We start from the raw sequence: 22,673 nt of genomic DNA, 5'->3' as shown, positions 1-22,673 counted from the left end.
GTGCTATGGTTAGGTAAATGATACTAGTTACTTGGTCTCAATAGTCAGTCATTTATTATAATGTGCCTCACTATAGTTACTGGGTATGTATTGAGATAATGTTTATAACAATAAAAATAAGAAACAATCTAAGTGTTCAAAGTAGGAAATTTGCCTAATTAAATTTTGGTAGAGCTAAACAGTGGAGTGCTTTTTTGGTGATTATAGATGTAGATGAGTATTGGTTGATATAGAAAGATGTTGGAAAAAATGTTTTTCTCTGGGTGGTAGGATTATATGATATGAATTTTTTTTTGGTATTTGCATTGTATAATATTTCTACAGTGAATATGTACTGCTTTTTTGTTAATAAGAGGTATATTAAGGTAAAAAGTTTCATAACTCATTGCTAAAATTGTTCTTTATTTTTTGCTTTATTTCTGAGGAAACATGCAGAAGTTATTCTAATTTTAAAGTTCTCGCAACACTTCTTATTGAAAAGCAAACTTGTAGTCTTTTCTCTGAGGCTTATGCTTTCTTGGTAGAACTTTTTTTATTATATAAGTCACTTTTTGACAATTGGATCAGAGCCTCAGTTCCACCGAAATATTGGTTTTAACTTAATTTTGTCATTTTGGAAATTATTGAATATGAACTAATTTTCTTATTTAAATTCATAAAGTTTTTTGTCTGTGTGATGAGAAGTGATAGATTATTTGCTTCTTAGTGTTGTATGTTGTATTTTGAAATATTTTGTGACTCCAGCAGATGGAGCCAGAAGTTAATGTATCCTGTGGTGATCTGGCAGTTCAGTTTGGTTTGGTTTTAAACTAAGTATTCTGGATTATCTGAATCTTTGTTTAAGTTCAGATACCTCTTTTGGGGATAGGCATTAGATTTATTTCAAAAAGGCTGTCATTGCTCCTGATTTAGACAAACTACAAGGTTTCAGGATTTTTAGAGTTCTGCTATGTACTACTGTACTGAAGCATGTAATTTTAGCTTTCTGAAGTACAGAAATTTGACAGTATTTCTTTTTATTTTACAAATTAATATGTATAACCATATATAATAAAATAAAAGTAGTGGTAGTATGTTATGTATATTAGCCCTAATTTTTAATTTAGGAATGTTTTATCAAAATTACGGAATATTCTTAAGGCATATTTATGTGTGTATATCTCAGTATGTTTGTAAAATGCTGGAAATTTAAGTTTTATATAGTTTCTAAGAATGTAATTACTACTTAGGAAGGTATATTAGATGTTAGTTTTCTATATATTAAATGGTCTTCTCATGGTAACTTTAACTTTCTATATGTTGCAAATTTGGTAATTAGCACAAGCTAGGTCTGAAACTTTCACGTTTATTGTAATTAATAAAGTTAATTTTTTTATTTCAATTATTTAGACTGAAAAAAAGCTGGTTATTTATCTAGATGATTATTCTGTTAGGTAGGATAAGACTGTCAATCCTCAAATTCTTTGTGTTAAGTGAATATTTCTTGCAAAAATAAATAAGTGGAGGTTCTCGATTCCATTATATCCCTTTCTACGGTTGTGGTCGTCCAAATCATCAGCAATGACACTGAGTCTCCTGGCAAAAGGGCAGTTGGGGGAAATAATTTTTAAAAGTTATATATATTTAAAGTTTAGTGCATACGGAAGGCATCTAGTTTCATGACAGACTAAACGAGTTGGTATTCAGAACCTTTGTAGTCATCCTGATCATTTTCTTCACTTGCTCAGCAGACATTGCTGCTTGTTACTGTCGTGGATACATGCTTCTCTATTGAGCTTTTCCTATCTTCGTTTTAAGTGTATTGGTTAAAAACTTTTACTGATTTGTGAACTTTTGCCTAAGCAAAGTTTTTTTTTTTAACTTTTGACTTCCAGAGAAGAATTTGAATTTGTAATTTTCACTGTATGAAACGGACATATATAATCGGAAAGGTAAACTCTGGAAGTATGTGTATTTATAGATCAGTAACAATAAAAAGGTCTCCTTTTGTGCTACAAATGATAAATGTTTTTTTCCCACTGATTATAAAAGTATAGTGGACTCTAAGCATTCAAGGCTTTATATTCATGGTTGCAACTATTTGAGAGCAATCTTTGAAGCTCCCTGCCACGTGGTAATTTGTGATTTTGCTGAGGCTAGAGTGTGAATTGTGCAGTCAGTGAGGGCAGTAAAAGAGTGAGCCACGTGGCTGATGGCAGCTGCCCAGCATCGCCATCTCAGTTTGGCTTTGCTGTCTTCTGCCCTTCGTAAGCATGTTCTGGGGAAGTTGTGTGTCATTGGGGTGTGGAGAATTTTGAGTTTCACAGAGGAGTTTAAGTATATGTTTCATCGTTTTTAAGGGTCTTCTGTGGTCCTTATAGAAAACTTAGAATATGTAAGAAAAAATCATCCAATAATTCGTCCATGTTCACATTGTTAATGATTTGGTGTATTTCTTTGCAATTTATTTTCTATGCTTATTTTTGTCATTGTTTTAATATATTTTTAATGTGATATATATATACAGGTTTTTGTTAAATAAGCCTTTTTTGGGGTGTAATTAATGAGAATAATTCTTTAAGAAAAGGGTTGAAAGCTAATTTTAGCTGCAACTCATGTCACTGTCTTGTCTTTATCTGATCTAATTGCTGGTGTGCATTAGAATTTTTCACTTTTTTGGATCATTTGCATTATGTTGAGACAGGGCAGGGAGAGGCACTGACATTTGTTTAACATTTTGATAATTTATTTCTCTTCTGTTCTTCATGGGAGCCCTATGAGTTAAGTTACAGCCTATTTTATACGTGAGGAAACAGAACAACAGAGACGAAGCCCCTTTTCCAGGTCATATGTAGCTGATAGATGCAAATGCAGGCTGGTCAGAGATAAAGTGCCACTCACTCAGACGTCTGCCATGAGGGCTGGGAAGGTCCTTTAAATCATGAATGGTGTGACTTCCTAGTTCTGTTAGAGGATGTTATAGTACGTAAAGGACGTGTAATACAGTCAATGTTTCACTGAAGTATTGTTAAAACTTTTCTGTATTTGAAAGATATTTTGGTGTTTTAAGAAGATGGGGTGTACATGTGCACACGAATATAAACAAATGTAGGAGTGTTTAGTTCTGCTTCAGTGTCTTACCGACTGATCAGAAGCTCAACTAAGCATTTTGTTTTACACAGATGGATAGGATTTATGGGCTATTATATTCTCAGTTTAAACATTTCCCTTAGTAAAATCTTGTTAAACTGATAGGCTCTTTTCAGCAGATGCTATTAACACAATTCAAAATGTTGTGCCTTTTTACCCAGAGTGTCGTATGAGATATACAGTAATGTAGAAAGAGCAAGAGATCTGGGATCTAATCCCAGGTTTATAATTTTTAAGTTTTGGAATTTGTGGGGGAATTTACTTAACTTCTTTTAAAAAAAGAGTCCAGTTTCTGAGTGAGTTGAACAAGGGGATCTTAGAGTTCTTTTCTGCTCCAAAATTCTGTTTCTGTGTTATTCTTGGTGCACTAAAATAAAAGTTAAACCCAGCTTGTTTTGAACAGATCTTAATTTCAGATTCTTACAAATATTGTATCTGTTCTGCTTAAGTATTTTGTTGAAATAAAGATCTTTGTTAAGTGTATCAGAAACAGGAGAGAGGTCCTTTCAATCTAAAACAATTCTTTGAAGATATGGAACTAGTATATTTTTTCCTAGGTGATTTTTTTTTTCTCAGTGTGAGTTGAAAGTAGCAGGTATTGAACAACATAATAGGAAGGAGCTTAACAAAGTGAGGCTTTGCAATGATTTCACTACTATGTTTAAAATTCTTTTAGGACATCATCATTTGATTAGAGTGCACTTACTAAATGTATCAAAGAATATAATGGAAAGGGTGTGGAAAAACGGAAAGAAAAGAATAAGCTTGATGGTTTTTGTAAAGTATCCTAGAGACCCATTGTAGAAATGTACACTGGAACAGTTAAATTATAGGAATTTATGGCAAGAGAATAAAGAAAGTGGATATTTCACAATAGGGAACAATTTTATCTATTAAGAGAAAACTAAGACGTATCAGTTGAGGTTGAGGCTTTATTCTGTTGTTGAGTTGTATGTTGAAAGGATTAAAAAAGGGGACAAGGCTATCAATAAGTATTTGGGGAGGTCAGCTTGAAATAGAGTAGGTAACTATAGGTTAAAAAACTCTTTAATGATTAACAAATCCATGAAGATAATGAGTAAAGAAGAAGTACTCTCTGCTGTGATGTTTTATGCCTAGAGCTTTTCCTGTGTTTGTCTTATCAAGAACTAAGACTCAGACATAGAGTAAGAAAAATTAAGAAAATCAGTATTCAAGTGTTGGTAAGGAAATACTTTAAAGGCTAAATATAGTCTGGCCAAGGTGGAGTAAGAGAGACTAGATAAACAGTCAACCCTGGGTCTCTGCAGAGGACAGGTTCCAGGACACCCCGTGGATTCCAAACTCTGCCAGATGCTCAAGTCCCTCAGTTGGCCCTTGGTTTTCTCAGGTTCTGCATCTGTGGATACTGAGCGGTGACTGTCCCCTCTCACCTGAAATGAGATTTTAAAGAAAACATAAACAGTGAAGAATAGTAATCCCTAATCCCTGAGAGATGAGAGGTGAGTGCCGTGAGCGCTCCAAGGTGCTGCCTGGAGAGACGGGAGTGCAGGCCACATTGCAGCGTAGGAGGCCCAGGGTGGCCTGAGTGGTTCTTTGGGCTGAGGAGAAAAGCTCGGAGTTCTGAGAGGCCACGGTGGCCCGAGCTCACTGGGCAGAGGGAAAGGAGAGAGTGACACAGAGAAGCATCTTGTTTTACACTGATGGATAGAATTAATGGGCTATCATATTCTCAGTTAAAATATTTCCCTTAGTAAAATCTTACTAAACTGATGGGCTGTTTTTGGCCAAAAAAAAAAAAAAAAGCCCCTCTGTTTAGATTTTTACAGGATGGCATTCCTCGCTGGAGGCTCTGGGGAAGCATTTACCTCCAGGCTCATTCAGGTTTTTGGCTAAATTTGGTTCTTTTTGGTTTTAGGACTGAGGTTCCCGTTTCCTTGCTAAGTCTCAGCCAGGTACTGGTCTTTGTACTAGAAGCTGCCTGCCTCTTTTCTCTTGTTTTCCAGTGAGCCTCCTCAGGTGGGTTGAATTCTTCCCTGACTTACCTTTCTGCTGGATCTCTCTTACTCCAGCTGAAGAAAGTTCTGTGCTTTTAAAGGCCTATTTGGTTAGGTTGCACTCATCAGGCTAATCCAAGAGGATCTCCCTATCTCTATTCATTATATCTGCAAAATCCTTTTTGTCATGTATACTGGGTTGAATAGTGTCCCCCAACCCCCAAATTCAGGTCCACCTGGAACCTCAGAATGTGACCTTATTTGGAAATAATGTCTTTGCAGATATAATTAGTTAAGATGAGGTCATACTGGATTAAGGTGGGTCCTAATCCAATTACTAGTGTCCTTATAGGAAGATAAAACAGAAACAGGACACCCCAGGAAGAAGGTCATGTGAAGACAAAGGCAGAGATTAGAGTGATGTGTCTCCAAGCCCAGGAATGCCACACAGTACAGTCTGCCACCAGAAGAGATAAGTAAGGATTCTTCCCTAAAGCCTTCAGAAGGAGCTGGCCCTGCTGACACCTTGATTTTGGACTTCTAGCTTACAGAATTGTGAGAGAGTAAGTTTCTGTTGTTTGAAGCCATCCTGTTTGTGATACGTTGTTACAGCAGCCCTAGAAAACGAATACGCCGTGTAACGTAAAATATTCACAGGTTCCAGGGGTTGAGGTCTGGATATCTTTGGCGATCCACTGTACCTACCTTGAGTCTGCAGCTGCGTACAAAGCAGGAAATACAGGCCATAATGAGGAGAAAAATCAGTCAATTAAAGCTGACTCACAATTGACACAGATTCAGAATTAGTGACAAGAACATGAAAACATTTCTTATAGCTCTATTTCATATGTTCCAGAAACTAGATGAAAGATTGAACTTATTGAGAGGTCGAAGATATAAAAAAGAACTAAATCAAACTTAGAGATGAAACCATAATGTCTGATATGAAAATATGTTGAACGTAGTAAAAGGAGATTAGATATTGCAGAAGAGATATAGCAAGAGAAAACTGTCCAAAAAAGAAAGAGAGAGAGGAGAAAATGACTGAAAAACTGACCAGAGCATCAGTGATATAATTGATGTTCTGAAGGAGGGAGGGTTAAGAAAAAATATTTAGAAAATTAATGGCAGAAAAATTTTGAGATTAGATGAAACTATAAACCTTCTGATCCAAGAAGCTCACCGAGCCCTATATACAAGAAACGTGAAGAAAACTATAGCAAGATGTATCATCAAATTGGTCAAAAGCAGTGATAAAGAGAAAGTCTTAAGCATTCAGAGAAAAAGATGTATAAAGTACAGAGGAGCAATGTAAGAGTCACATTCTATTTCTTAAGGGGAAAAAATGCAAGTCAGATGACAGTGGAGCAAAATCTTTAAAGTACTAAAAGAGAGAAACCCTGCCAAACTAGTTCTGTGTCTATTGAGAATATTTTTCCAAAACAAAGGCAAATAAAGATGGTGTCAGATATACAAAAGGTAAAAATACATCACCAGTAGACCTGTGCTACAAAACATAAAGGAAGTCCTTTAGGCAGAAGCAAATCGGTAGGAGATAGAAATCTGGATCTACGAAACAGAATGAAGAGCACTAGAAGTGGCAATTTTGTGGGTAAATATAAAAGAGTTTTTCTTTATTATATAAGTCTTATTAAAAGATAATTGGCTGCTTAAGCAAAAAAAATAGAAACAGTGTATTGTGAGTTTTATAACACCTTGTACAAGTTAAATGTATAACAATAGCACAAAGGCAGGAGGAAAGAACTGGAAATAGACTGTTGTGAGGTTCTTATGCTGTACTTGAAGTGTTATAATATCACTTGGAGGCACATTGTGATGAGTTAAAGGTGTACATGACAAACCTGAAACTAACTCTAAAATAGCTCATCAAGGAGATATAGTCAGTAAGCAAACAAAGGAAATACAATGGAATCATAAAAATAGTTAATCCAGAGGAGCACAGAAAAAGAGACTACAGAACAGTGGGACAAATAGAAGACAAAGAGCAAATTGATAGACTTAAACCTGACCATATCAATAAACATCAGTGGTCTAAAACCCCAATTAAAGGCAGAGGTTGTCAGATTGAATAAAGAAGAAAGACATAAGTTTATACTGCCTATAAGAAACACACTTTAAATATGAAGACACAAATAGGTTAACAGCAGTAGGAGAAAAAAGAAATACCATGCTAACTCTAGTAAAAATAAAACTAGAATTAGTATATTATTATCAGAAAAGGATGAGGAATAGTACCAGACATAAAGAAGATCATTTCATAGTGATGACAGGGGTTCATTCATCAAAAGAACATCATAATAAACACTTATCTACCTAATAAATATCTATTAAGTACATGAAGCAAAAACTTAGAGAAATGAAAGGATCAGTAGTCAAAATCACAGTTCTATTCAGATATATCAGTATCCCCATTTCAATGATTGATAGGACAAGTAGACAGGAAAAGATTAAGGATCTAGAAGACTTGAATCACTCTCTTCGCCAACCTGGCCTGATGTGCATTTGTAGAATACTCTGCCCGACAATAGTAGAATACATTTTCTTTTCAAGTACACTGAGAACATTTACTAAGAAAACCATATTCTATGCCATAAAATAAGTCCCAATACTTTTAGAATGATTTAAGTCATACAAAATATATTCTCTAACGATCATGAAATTAAATGGGAAATCAGTGACAGAAACATATCTGGAAAATTCCTTAAGTATTTGGTAACTAAATAACGTACTTCACAATAACTCATATGTCAAAGAAGAAATCAAAAAGGAAATTTGAAAGTACTTTGAACTGAGTGAAAATGAAAATAAAACATTTCAAAATTTATAACACTGAAATGCCTGTTTTACAAAAGAAAAAAAGTTCTCAAATTGCTTCCCACAGTTTCCATCTTAAGAAACTAGAAAAATGAGAGCAAATGAAGCCCAAAGTAAGAAGAAGATGGGAAATGAAAAAAGATGAGAGGAGAAATCAGTGAACTAGAAACCAGAGAAAATCAATAAAATTGATAAGGCTGTAGCCAGATTGATCAGCAAAAAGGAAGACATTAATTACCAATATCAGGAATGAGAGAGGTGACATCACTACAGATTCTGTAGTTATTAAAAGGATAATTAGTGCATATTATGAACACCTTCATGCCAATAAATGTCACAAGAGAAATGGGAGAGTTCCTTGAAAGACAAAAATTACTGAAGCCCTCTCAGACATTGTGGAAACGTTACAAACATTCTCACAAATAAAACTATAGGCCAAGAGGACTTCACTGTCAGTTCTACCAAACATTTAAGGAAGAAATAGTACCAATTCTACAAGGATTTTCAGAAAATTGAAAACGAGGGAATACTTCCTAACTCAATGATGGCAGCATTGCTCTGATACCAAAACCAGACCGACATTTCTTGAAAATAAAACTACAGACCAATATCCCTCATGAACATAGATGCCTAAATTCTAAACAAAATTTATCAAATCAAACAAATAAAAAGGATAATGCATCATATTTGAAAAAAATCGCTGAATGTAATTTACCATATTCGTATGCTAAACATGTTATATGGTCATCACAATATATGCAGAAAAAGCATATAACAAAATTCAATGTCTGTTCCCGATAAAAGCTCTCAGCAGACTAGGCATGAAAGGGCATTTCCTCATCCTAATAAAGAGCATCTATGAAAACCGTACAGGTAGCCTCATACCTAATAGTGAAAGACTGAATGCTTTCTCCCTGAGATCAGGAACAAGACATGGACGTCCCCTCTCACAACTTCTGTTCAACACTGTTCTGGTCATTTTTAAAAAGTAAAGGATATTCAGCTTGGAAAGGAAAAAGTAAAACTGTCTCTGTTAACAGATGATATGATTGTCTGTATAGCAATTCGGATAGAATGTATTATAAAAAGGCTATTAGAACTAATATGTGAATTTTGCAAGGTTGCAGGATACAAGATCAAAATATAAAACTCGGTTGCATTTCTATATACTAGCAGTGAATAATTGGAAATTGATTTAAAAACCAATGCCATTTATATACAATAGCATCAAAAACATGAAATGCTTAGGGATGTATGAGACCTATATACTGTAAACTATGAAACACTGCTGAGTGCCACAGTGAATGGAGAGATACACTGTGTTCATGGATTAGAAGACAATACTGTTAAGATACCAGTTCTCCTTAAATTGATCTATAGAGTCAGTGAGTCCCTGTCAAAATCCCAGCAGGCTTCTTTGTAGAAATTGAAAAGTTGATCTAAAATTCAGATGGGAATTCAAAGGACTTAGAATAGCCAAAACAATTTTGAAAGAGAACGAAGTTGGAGGAGTTACTACCTGACTGAAAGACTACTTTAAAGCCATAGGAATTGAGACCTTGGGATATCAGCGTAAAGACAGACAGGTAGATCAACTCAAGAACAGAGAGTCCAGGAATATGTCCACACATATGTTGTTAGTTTATTTTCAACAAAGGTGCAGAGACAATTTGGTGGAAAAAAGATATTCCTTTCAACAAATGGTTTTGGAGTAATAGGATAATCATAGACAAAAACTAAACTTCAATCCATACCTGGCACCATATATGAAAATTAATTCAAAAGGATCATAGACCTAAATGTAAATCCTAAAACTGTAACTCTTATAGAAGGAAACATAGGAGAAAGTCTTTGTGACACTGTGCTAGACCATAATTTCTTGGGTAAGATAGCTAAAGCATGATCCATAAAAGAAAAAATTGATAAATAAGACTGTGTCAAAATTAAGTAATTTTGTTCTTTGAAAGATGCTGTTAAGAGGATGAAAAGGCAATCCACAGATTGGCAGAAAATATCTGCAAATCACATTCCTGATAAAGGACTTGTATTCAGAGTATATAAAGAACTTGCCAAACTCAGTAATAAATAAGCAAATGACCCAGTGAAACAATGAGCAACAGATTTGAGGAGACATTTCACCAAAGAAAATATAAATGGATGGCAAATAAGTTCATGAAAAGATGTTCCTGTCATTATTTATTCATTAGGGAAATACAAATTAAAATAATAATGAGATGCCACTATATATCTATTAGAATGGCTGAAACTAAAAAGACTGGCCATACCATATTTTGGTGAAATGTGGATGAAATTTGAACTCTGCTGGGAGGAATATAAAATTACACAGCAGCTTTGGAAAACATCTTGGCAGTTTCTTAAAATGTTCAACATACGCTTACCATATGACCCAGCCGTTCCATGCCCACATTTACCCAAAAGAAATGAAAGCATATGTCCATGTAGAGACTCATACGTGAGTGTTTATAACAGTTTTAGTTGTAATAACCACAAATTGGGAACAACCCAGCTAGCAGTTTGCAGGTGAATGGATGCAGTCTTATAACTGGATTCAATCTGATAAAGGGACAAGCTACTAATACATATCACAGTGTTGAAAAAATCTCAAAATAACTGTGCTCCGTGACAGAAGCCAGACAAAACCAAGCAGTACATACTACACACACCCTTTGTATAAAACTCTGGAAAGTACAGTCCTTTCTGAAGTGCAGAATCAGTGGCAGACAAGGAGTGAGGTGGGGAGTGGAAGGAGACAGTGACTGTAAAATGGTCTGAGGAAACTTCGGGGTGATGGGCATGTTCATTATCTTGATTATGGTGATGGCGTCACGGGTGTATACTTATGTCACAATTTATGAAATCATCTAAGCGTGTAGTTTATTTTTTTCACTTATAACTCAATACGTTTGAAATTAATTTTCTTACTTTTTATATATGTTGTGATTTTTTTCATTTTGCACTGACAATCAAGACTTAATTCTCAAACTGCTTCCTTAGTTTGGCCCATAAGCTTTTCCTTAGAGGATGTTTCCTTCCTGAATGTGTTAACATTTAGCTATATAGAATGTAATGTTGTTCGTTCATGGAACTCTTAGTTACTGATTCCTTAGCACTAAAACCAGCATGGTAGAAACATGACGCATGCCCCATGGAACATAGATCTGGAGATTTATAATGATAAAATTTGTAGGCGTTTGTAAAGAATATGAGAAATGTAGGAAATGGTGGTGTTTATAGTTGCTTAAAAACATTGCAGTGTATTAGAAAGAGTGGCTTAGCCATTTTCTAGCTCTGGGACAAGGGCATGTTTCTGAACTTGAAGGCCATCTGTAAAAGAGAGGACCTGCCTTATCAGAAAGCATTCGGGGTAGAATCCTAAAGTATCCAGAACAATACCTGAGATGTTAGGTACTTAACAAATGGTAGATTGTTTTTTATAGTTTTCTCAAGTACTGTGAGATGTTTCGTTGGTCTAAAACTATCTTGTTTAAATTGAATACACTTTTATCTTTTTAACACAAATGATTTAAAACGGGGCATTTCTCTATTTTCCACCGTGCCTAGACAGAGTAACATATGACAGTCATCATTCTCCAGCCGAAAAGGATAATAATTTATTATGTAAGACTTTGCATAGTACTGATTATAGTTGTACCTCACGTATCTGGAAGTAACTTACCTGGAAACCATAATGAAGATAAAATGCTGTTGAGCAAAGTAGAGGCTAAAGACCATGCATTCAAGTTTATGAACTTAACCTGGAGGACACAGCTTTGATCCAGGGCCATTGGTTCTTAGGTACAATTCTCAAGAAGTGGTGTAGAGGGTGCCTTTACCTTGCCTCTTGAGGGAGGGGAGAGATTGTTGCTGGACACCTGTCAATTGCCAGTAGCAAAAAACAAGAGCTGAGACACCTGGCAGAAAGGGAGATAAGAGGAAAAACTAGCAAGTGAGCCTGGGGTCTCAGAAAGTATGGTACGGGAGCTACAGCACCGTGTGTTAGTAGCGTCTGGGGATGTGACTGTTACTAAAAGCAAAAAGTCATAAAGTGCTTGTTTTGTGACGGGGTGCTGATTGTCCTACAGGCATTATTTCACTTAAATCTCAACACCACTCATGGGCATGGTCCTCCGCCTTGCTTTATAGACGACGAACCTGTGGCCTAGCAAGGTTGTCACGTGGACGTGCAGATGGGGCTCACACCCAGGTCCCTCTGAAACCCGTTTGTGCGTTTAGCCGCCATTCCATGTGCTCTTGCCTGCTGTTGAAACGATAAAACCATCGGCGGTCATTAGAACCCCTTTGAATAAAGAAAAGGGTGAAGATGTTCAGCATCTTTTTTTTAAAAGACTGGAAAGTAGAAAAGTGTTTTAGAACAATTTTTATTTTAAAAAGTTCAAATTAAAGTTTTTCCACTGAAAGATATAAGATTGTTTTTCAGAAAGATTTGTAAAACATTTTATTTACTACTAAGTATATTGTAAAATTTATTAAATGTATCTAGATTTTTGAATAAGAAACTATAAACTAATTTTGTTAATTACATCATTTTATCTACTGAAGGCTGTTCGTCTCTCTAGGTAACCTGTAAAAATGCTACATTCATTCTTTTTGTTTGTACTCCATGCTGTTCCAAAAAGGGCTTAGGGCAGTCGTGAAACATATGTTAATTTGTAACCAGTGCAGTTGGGGACTAGTTCACTTTGGTTCCCTGACTGCTCTATTGCAGTGCTCGTCTGTTGGGAGCATAAGCCCTGTGAGGGCAGAGCTTTGTGTTGTGTTCATTACTGTATCTCCAGAGCCTGGAACAGTGCCTTGTAAACGAGGGCATTGAAAGAACATTAGTTGCCTGTTTTCAAAAGCATTGATTTATAATTAGATGTAATTCATTGAATTTATACTTAGCTAATTTTTATCTTTGACTCTTGATTTTAGAAATTTTATAAAGATTATAGCCATCATTCTGACAATCAGTTTTAAATTTGAGTGTTTTACCTTAAAAAGTGTGAGATGTTGGGCCCAATACTATCCCAATGACATACGTAAAGTTCTTTTTCCAAATCTGTTCTTATTATTGTTCTAGTTGCTTTTCATTGTGGTTTTATTAAAGCATGCAGAGTGTGCCAGAAAGGGAGCAGGTGATGTGAGCTTGCCTGCTTCTCTTCCTTTTTCTTTCCCACTTGGAATTGCTTACTAGAACTTTTGTGATGTAGTAGTTTTTAAAAATCTCAGGAATTAGTGCTACTACTTGCAGGCTTTGCACCCTCGGTGAGTTATATGACCAGCCTGTGCTGCTCTGTCAAGTTGAGGGATTTGCTGGAAAGAGTAAATGAGTTTGTGTAATGTCTGTAAATCACTTAGAATAGTTCTTGGCACATAAAGGTTCAACAAATGCTAATTATTACTTTCAGAGTTTTTGTGAAGCTTAAATTAAATGAGATTACGCATGTAAAATGTTTAGTAGAATATCTGGTATTTATTAAGTGCTCAATAAATGCTAGTGGCTCTAATTTAAATATTCAGGTGCCAATGTGTCTAAAGAGGCTATGTCTTTGGGTCTCTGCATTTGTCATATCTTTAGTCAGTTTATTTTAGGGCATGAGGAAAAATCATTAGTTTCTATTTTGGCTTTTCCCAACAGGTTCAAGTTACAGTTATAGAAATGTTAAATAAATATGCAATTATTTTCTAATTTCTAAGTTTAGGTCATTTGTTAGACCACTCTCTTCAAGTTTATGTTTATTTTTACTATTAAAAATTATAGCTCTTAGGCTAATCTCACAATTTAGCATAGTAATTTTCTTGGACAAGGTCTATCAACATCTAACCTGTCTTTCTTCTTTCGTTGTCCTCCTTATAGGTTTGTGGAACCTTGCTTCTCTCTTTTCCAATCTTTGTTTATTTGTATTGATGCCCTTTGCCTTTTTCTTTCTGGAATCAGAAGGTTTTGCTGGCCTGAAAAAGGTAAGTGAATCGTGTTTTGGAATTAAATATCATCCATGTTGAACTAGAACATGTAGGCTTAAACAACCATTTGATTGGAATGTAAAAAGTTTAATTAATAATAATAAAACATATTAATAATGTGAACAATAATATTAATAATACTCCATATTGAATTATGTTGTGTGCCCATAGGGAGGAAGTCATCTTTCAGCCTTTGAATGTTTTTATAGTATGTTCAGAGTTGGAGTATTCTTTTGTGGAGTGAATAAACCTGATATGATAACTATTATTCCTTTCTTAGGCTATTTCATTTAGTTTAAAGCATGACATGAAATTCTAAAAATCTTAAAATATATCTTGATGTAAAAGTTATTTCACATCAGTATTTTCAGGAGAGTAGCATGTCATAAAATCAAACATGCTCCGTTAGATAGTCAAAGTCCCAAAATACTGCGACTCACTGATCCTAGGCGAGTGTGAGAGGGTTAGAAGTGGGCACAACGGGAGACTTTAATTCAGACTTTATAAGTGGTAACAACTTCATTTATCCTTGAATATAATATTTTAAAGTGAAAGGAACAGCATTTCTATTTAGAGCTTTGCTGTAAAATTTTGGAATCTAATGCAAAGATTTAAGTTCATGCTTTTTGGGTGACTTTTAAACTTGACAAAATGAGTTCTAATGTTACGGTTTATGGACACATTGCATCTTTTAAATTTTTAGTTATATTCATATTGTGATATATGGAGTGAAAGTCTACCTACATATTATTGAGTAATATTATAATGCCAATTAAGTAAATTTGGCATAAGAAGTTGTAAACTGTGTGTGAATTATTATTATTATTGTTTTTTAAAACTTCATATAACTTTTTGTGGGTTCTTAGGAATGAAATTGTTTAGTCTAACATTTTGACAGCTCTTCTGATTTTAAACCTTAAGTATAGTACGTTTTAGCCCTATACATTGAAGGATGCCATGAAAGAACACTGAGAGGTGATAGCTAAGGTGTTGTTTCAGTGGATTCACCTTTCTGTTTTCTAGATATTATTCCATACTTGAACAGTCTGTAGCTGAAAACTAGCAGTTGATTTCGTATTTGTAAGTGTACCAAGAAGAGAATGGACAGTTGTGTCTGGCAGTCAAAGCTGACATTGAGAAAACTGGCTTATATATAGGAATTCTTTTTTATCATGATGTTTTAAAATTATTTAAGTCATGTATGTAATGTAAAATAATTATATAGTTTCAATTTTGAAAGATCTTTGAGTTTTCATAATTTCTTGACGAAATCATAGGAAGTTTTATTGCTGAAAGGGATTTAGTTCAAACCCTTTTTTTGTAAGGAGAAAACTGAGGTCCAAAGATATTAAATGTTATTAAGTTGTCTAAAAACCACGTAAGCACAATTGCAGAACTAGTAGTACTGAAACCCAGGAGTTGTTTCTAACCTTCCCAAAGTGCGTGTTCCTCCCACGCCAGCCTATGGAGAGCACTGTTAAAGCCAACCAGGTGGATGAGACGGCCAAGGACAAAAGGGATGGAGAAGAAGAGAGGACCGTGGAATGCTGTGGAGCAAAGGAGCAAGAAAGAATTTTGAGTAGATGCTGTCAGATAGCGCGAGAACAAAAGGAGAATGATCTCTCCCGAAGCCAAAAGACAGTTTCTAGGAGAATGGAATGTAAACTATTATATTAAAAAGAGACTTGAAAGAAAGAACATCAAGATCGTTAGAGACACTTGAGAAAGCAATTTCTCTAGAATTTTGGAGGCTTTTGGTGGATAGTCATTCATTTGACAGTTTTACTAAGCACTTACTAAGTAATAATCATTATGCTGCTATAGGAGCTTGCTGGGAACAGAAATGAAAAGACACGGCTCCTGCCTTCAAAGGATGGACAGAAGGAGAAATCAGAGATGCAAGCAAATAGCATGCAGTGTGATGAACTTTTATACAACAAGCTGCTATGGGAAGCACTGTAGGAGTGGCTGTCTTGATTGCCTCAGAATTCTGGAAGGCTTCATAGGAGGAGTCAGCCTGCATTTGAAGGCTGAGCGGGCGTTGCTAGTGTGTGGCATGCCAGGCCTGAGTAAAGGCATGCGTTCTGATGGAATTGGGGGAATGGCTGAAACTTAGCTGTAGAATGGAGAATGGTGAGGTCAGGGTGCACGGGAAGCTTGTTGGGGTGAACTCCTGGAGGCCTTGAGTCCTCTGCCAGGTAGTTTGGATTTTACGCTATAGACAATAGGGAGTTGGTAAAGGACTTTTGAAGAGGATTTTTGCATCTACTGTTTTATTTACGTATATTTAGAGATAAATACACATCTGATTTTCACTGTATGTCACTAAGGCAAGAAGTACATGCACCACACAATGTGAAACGCTGTGTTTTGTAGCGATATCACCATACTGAATCAGTCATGTACCTGGCTCTGTTAAACAGTGTTCAACATATTTCACTAAAGTTTCCATGTTGATGTTTGCTTTAAATGTGCAAAGTTCTCCCCTCTTCCATCTCTGCCTCATGTGTAATCTTAACTAAGTGCAAAAACAACTGGTAAAGCTCAATATTAAATATATTTTCATAGTTGGTATTGTAGGTGTATCTACTTAGGTTATGCTTTTTATAAAAATCTAGTTATTAAATAGATTATTTTTAAAAGCAGTGTGCAATATGGACGAATCCCTTACCTCCAAATTAATTTCCTCCCTAACCAGTTAGAAAAGGGACTTGGCTATATCTGTTGGAGCAGAATTAGCAACTGTCTCTAGATTAAAAACAAATGACACAAAAACCCAGTGACATGTCACTGCTCTCTTGTTGCCCCTTGTAGACTAAGGTCAAAGGGAGAATCAGCTTGGGGAGGGATACGAGAAGGTAATTAAAGATATTTTGCACCTACAATTGTACAGCAATTCTTCCCCCTAAATTTATTGCTTCTGGTCTCTCTGTACATGATTAAAAGAATATTCTTTTCTAAGCACATCTTTGACTATATTAGTTACCTCAAAATCCCTCAGGCCATCAGCTACATTTTATGATCTCAGAGGGGACTCATGTGTTGAGGGATTGTAGGATATAATCAACATGACCAATTAATTCTCAAACACAGCAAAGGATTTAAGAAGAGGGCAAGAAGGCAGAGCTCAAGATGGTTACCATTTATTTGACTTGAGTTAGCTGGAGAATCAATGGGAGTTGTAGAAATCCATATAAGGAATTTGGTCTTTAATAAAACTGTTAAAGGAAGGAGTGGGGTGGGGTTGTAGCTTGGAGGTAGAATAATTCTACTATTAGTGTGCTCAGGGGAGGGGGCCTAAGGAGAAAGATTGAGGGTACTAAGGGGAGAAAGTTTGTCTTTAGAGTCAGACTGCCTGGGCTCGTTACTTCATGGAAACCTCAGGTGATATTTCTGTAAAATGGATATAATAATGATAGTTGCCTTACTGTATTATTCAGAGGATTAAATGAGAGGAGATTATTCATGTAAAGTGCATAGCCCAGGATTTATCTCAGTAAACGTTAGCTATTATTGCCATAATCTTAGAGCTTAATGCATTTGACTAATAAGTATTCTAGAAAATATCAGTGTTACATGATATCATCAGAAAGCAACTGAATACAGTATAATTAGCTCTTGATTATTCAAATATTATTATCCTAGGCAATTTTAAGATTCCAAACTATTTTTCCCATTTTGAAATGGCATGAACTGAAGCAAAATCAAACCTACTTGAAGATTAGGTATGTTCTAGAGCCTATTAGGAATGTTTAGAAAGCTTTAAAATTAGGGTAATCATGGCGTGTTATTTTAAAATATTCATATTTTTCAGTTTTAAAATCAAATACATGAAAGTTTCAAGAGTTATTAGCTTTGTATAGTTAAGGCTAAATGTGTAAAGTATATGTTTGAGCCTTTTAATATTATGCCTTTCTGTTACCTGTCTTGGTATTTACTTGTGCAGATCCTAAATAATGTGTGTTCAGACCTCTTTTTCTTTACACAGAGCAGTAGATTGTATCATAGTCATTAACTGTTGCTCTGTTGAAGTGAATGTGTCACTGACCACAATCAACAGCTGGTGAGCGAGTTATATATTTGTGTATATCCCTTTAAAGCTCTTTGCTTATTGGTTACATTTGACACATCTAATCCCAGGGCAATATTGACGAGATCTTAGAAAACTCTTCTAATTGGTAGATTCTGCACAATAATTTGAGTAGTAACAAACTTGTAATATGGTTAAGTTAAATTTCCTTTTTTTTCCTTTGGCCACCCTCCTGGTGCTGTTTTACTGTGTCTAAGTCTGGTAGAGTCCCTAAGTGGCATATGGCCCCACCATACTCCCATTGATTCCCCTGGGCAATCGATTTTAAAACAGCCCCTTGCATATTGTGCCGAGATGCGGAAATTGGCCACTAGCCACAGGCGGATGCAGAGCTTGAATTGAAAATCAAATTAAGCAGAATTCTCTGCTTAGTTTTTAATTAAACCACTATGTTAATTCAAACAGGACATTTTAGGCCTGGGGGATTGACCATGTCCTTTTAAGGGCCTTAAATAGCCTTTCTTCTCTCTCCTTACCATGTGTATGTTTCTTTTTTATTAGGACCATCTCCTCACTATTTCCATTCTTTGTAATTCTCAAGGTAGGAGAATGTAAATGGTTTTGATAAAGCAAATTTTTTTTAGTAAGAAGGTAACTTTTATTTTGGGACTCTAATTTACTGTTAGCAGTTAAATGTTTATCGAATTTAGATTATTTCACTGTCACCTATGTATATTATATCGAGCATTATATATGTTTATGTGTGTTTGAACCTGAACCCATGCTTACATCTTAAGATTTCAACTCTGATAAAAAGGTTGTGTCTGCTGGGTTTGTTTTGTTTCATTTCGTGGTGGAGATAGTTTCTCCACAGTTTTTATCTCAGTGACTCAATTGTATACCAGCATATGAGGTTCTTGGGGCTGACAGCCCTGCGGTTCCTGTCATACCGCACGCAGATCAGCGGTGGGCATTTCTCTCCCCAGCCTGCCTCTGAGAGACCTCTGAATTATTTGGGATGATGTCAGAAGATGTTTTCTGATTGCATAATAAACTCTGAACGTCTAACCTCTGGCCAGGGTTTAAATGGGAGTTAGGAATGTGTTTGTTTCATATTATATTTTAACATCTTACTTTGAATTAACATATTATGAAGAAAAAATTCAACAAGTTAATGAAAGTGAAAAGAATCTCATCAGTAACAGATTAATTCATAAACCAAAGATGTTTCTGGGAGTAACTATATTCTGCCTCACCTTAATGCCTATCTTTGATTTGAAGTCATGCATAAAGTTTAACATAAGTGACAGCAACATCCTGACCAATTACTCAAACCATCCAGACATCCCCAAATGTCCAGAACATAGCACACGGTCTGTAGGATTAAGAGGTTAACTCCTATAACTTCAAACGAAGTGCTTGATAATAAAAGCAAAAAGTACAAAATTTGAGGTAACTTCCTTTCTTAATTAATTAGACTGACCAGGTGGAAGCGAAGCGCTCGGTGCCGGTGCTTGGAGGCCTATAAAGCTGAGCGCCGTGACGGCACAATAGAGGAGGAACAGAGATTGCTTTAATATGTCTCTATCCTGTGTCACAGTTTGAAATTGTCCTGGTTTATGTCCCTTTTGGCAAACTTACATAAAAGTGACCTTGTACTGTATTTTATGACCAGATGACTTTTTCCCCCCAGTGGCTAATTTGTATCAGGCCTCCATCTTAAAGAGACACAGAAATAAGTAGGAAGTCCAGCTCGGTCTCAGTGAGCTTTCATTGCATTCTTTCATTATTTTTGCTCGTTTTTGCCACTGATCATCCATAAATTGTTGGAAATGAGTGATTAAGGAAGTGCTGCTTAGTGTTAGTGGCACATGCGCATATTTGGCATGTTTTTTGTGGGTGAGAGGAAATCACGTACAAAAAGGAAAACTCCTGCTGGGACCCTTTCAAGGAAATTTACCTTGGGTCGCGTTTTGATCTTGCTGTTTATAGCAGAAAATGGAGTCATATCTCACTAACTATTGTTATGTGTTAATTTGATTTTCCCAACACCTTCCAGAAAAAAAAATCATTCAGTAATTTCTTAATAGAATTCCTCTACCCTCCCCCAATCAGGAGCACTCGTTTTTCTGTGGAAACAACATGGATAAGAATGGTTATTTTCAAAACATTCAATTCTGGTAGTGTTGTTATACTCAAGGTTTCTTTTTGGAATTGTTACTCTACTGTAAAAGGCGTGGTTATAACAATGTAAAGTGAGCATTTCAGACATAGGATCTCAGAGAAAGACGTATAAAAGTATTATTTTGAGGAAAAGAGTACATTTATTTCATTTAAAAATTAAATTTATAAAGATTTTGAATTACCAATCATTTAGTTAATGAAGTGACATTAATTTTGTCGTTCTTCTTAGTACAGTTGCATATTGGAGGGAACTACATATTTAACTTGAGTAGCAGTATCTGTTATTGTCCAGTAGCTGCTGTGTTTTTAAAACACTCAGTCCCTTTATATTTTGTGATGGTGTGATACTCTGAATTGGACCATTATATAGCACTTTTGTCTTTCTCTCCATTTTTCAAATACTGAGAGCTTTCTACTCTAAGGCTAGAGTGTGTCTTTATGTGCATGTTAGTGTAGAGCAGAATGGTGAGCTTTGGCCTTCCGAAGACCTGGACTTAATGCTGACTCTTCTCCTTCCTCACCTGGGACTCCGACACGTTTCCTGGTGTTCCCGTCTGTAAAGTGGGCTGGCAGTATATACCTTATCCGGTTGCTGAGGGCTGGGTTACCTCATCTAATTTGTTTGTAAAGTAGCAAAAACAAAGCAGCAGTTATTATTAGGTGCTTAAATGTATCAACTATGTGAAAGTTGGTAATGAAACATGAGGACGATGTGTGTAGAGTTACTTTTTATATATGATACCAAAATGATGTAAGAAATTATAGTGGCATCAACATATTTGGCTTTATTTACTTTTTGAAATAGAAGTTGTTTTATCTTACAGTAGTATAGGTTGTAAAAAAAATATATGTTTAATCGATAACTAAACTTCAAGCTTTGATGATTAAATTATTAATTGCTGTCTCATAACTCAGGGCTCTTTGTTAAATGAGGACAAGTTTTGGTAAGGAGGAAATAAAAAATCACCAGGTTCAAATTTTAAAGTACTTATACTTTTACAGGACCTAATACTTCTAATGTTCATGAAACAATTTTATAGAAATAATCATTGTCAAATAGAGTCTTTTTTCCAAAACTCTTTTTGGGGGAATTGAAAACTACCCACTCTTGGTTGGAATGAACTTTATTAAAAAGTAAAACTAAATGTCAGATTTGATGCTGATGGAGAGCATCTTACATAAGATGGTAGAAACCCGCAGGCATGGAGGACGAGAGCTCATCCAAGAGGCTTGAGTTTTGACTGTTAAAAATCTTGTATTTATTTAAAGGCATTTAAACTCGTATTTATTTGTCTATAAAATCATTTATTCAGCATATCATAGTGTTAATCTTCTGATCTCTATGAAATGTTTGCCAATATGTAGCTGAAACTTGGTATATTACTCTACAACCCATTTATTTGGCTCATTTGTACCAGAAATAAAAGTTGCTTATCAGACACATCAAAGGCAATAGGATTGTTTGATACTTTTGACATTAGGTAATATTTTGGGTTACAGTATATCTACTTTTCTTTAAGACTTAGGTCATTAACAGTTATACTAGTTAAGAATGTATTGATTTGCATACTTTCTGTTAAGGAAAGGAAATTCTCATCTAGAAAGACACTTTCTTACTGTTCTAGAGTGACTGAATTTCAAAGCAGCTGAATTGTTAAAAAAATATAAAAATTATGTTCTTTTAGTGATTAAAAATAAGATTAGCAGGCAAAAACTGAAAAAATAAGGATACATCAAAGAAAAAGTTAGAATTATAGTGAAATGATCAGTTTTAAGGAAACATTTCCTGTATCTTTCTTGAAACAGAAAGAAGAAATTTTAAGTTGTTTTATACTGATGGGTTTAAATATTTTTATACTTTCATATTTTAGTTGGGATTACTTGATATTTAATATTTTTCTTCACATTAGTGAGTATTAATTTTTATAAGCAGTCAATTTTTAAAACAGACTTGTGAAGGGGTTAAACTTTATTTTAGACTTTTTGAGGTAACAGAAAGATCTGATCTCTTAATGATTTTTGTTTCCTTCTTAAATGCCTATAATTAAATTACATTTCTGATCTATTTATTTAGAAGAGATTTGATGAAGTAACTTATGTTGTGCTGAGACCTTATTGTATTAGATAACTTAAAGGTACTTAGACTCAGTATTCTGAATAAGACCTCTCTTTCTGTCGTTACCTTAGTTCAGGCTGCCTCATTTCTTACTTGGAGTATTTAAGCCACTGTCCATCTGTTTTCTGCTTCCAGCGTCACTCCCATGCAAAGTAACCTCTATGCTGCCTCCTAGCCTTATGCTCTTAATACTGCTGTTGTTTATGTAACTCACTTCCAGAAAATGTTGTGATAGCTTCTGACTGCCAACAAAATGAAGTCTAAAATTCGTAACACCACGTATAAAACCCTCTGGAAATTTGTCTTCGGTCTGTCTTTTAGGCCACATTTTTCAAGAGGCTCCCCTGTTTACTGTAAGCTGCATCCCCACTGAGCTCCTCACCTGAGCCAGAACATGCTGGCTTCTTTCACAGCCCCA

The 22,673-nt window shown here is 35.3% G+C and overlaps 1 protein-coding gene across 9 annotated transcripts in view; it reads left to right on the top strand.

The window, feature by feature from the left end:
- LMBR1 (limb development membrane protein 1) overlaps positions 1-22,673 on the top strand; it is a 156,891-nt gene that overhangs the window by 56,793 nt on the left and 77,425 nt on the right. For 5 of the 9 annotated variants that reach the window (XM_023640108.2, XM_023640107.2, XM_070266117.1 and 2 more), the window contains one exon: positions 13,819-13,922. In XM_023640108.2, the coding sequence (XP_023495876.1) occupies positions 13,819-13,922 (104 nt within the window). Of the gene's footprint in view, positions 1-5,026; positions 5,128-13,818; positions 13,923-22,673 lie in introns of all 9 variants that reach the window. The other 4 variants (XM_070266113.1, XM_070266116.1, XM_070266115.1 and 1 more) reach the window with 1 other exon arrangement.

Source organism: Equus caballus, chromosome 4, assembly GCF_041296265.1.
Source record: "Equus caballus isolate H_3958 breed thoroughbred chromosome 4, TB-T2T, whole genome shotgun sequence".
NCBI classification, from domain to species: Eukaryota; Metazoa; Chordata; class Mammalia; order Perissodactyla; family Equidae; genus Equus; species Equus caballus.
The sequence above is the reverse complement of the archived record's forward strand: the minus strand, read 5'-3'. Positions and strand labels throughout refer to the sequence as shown.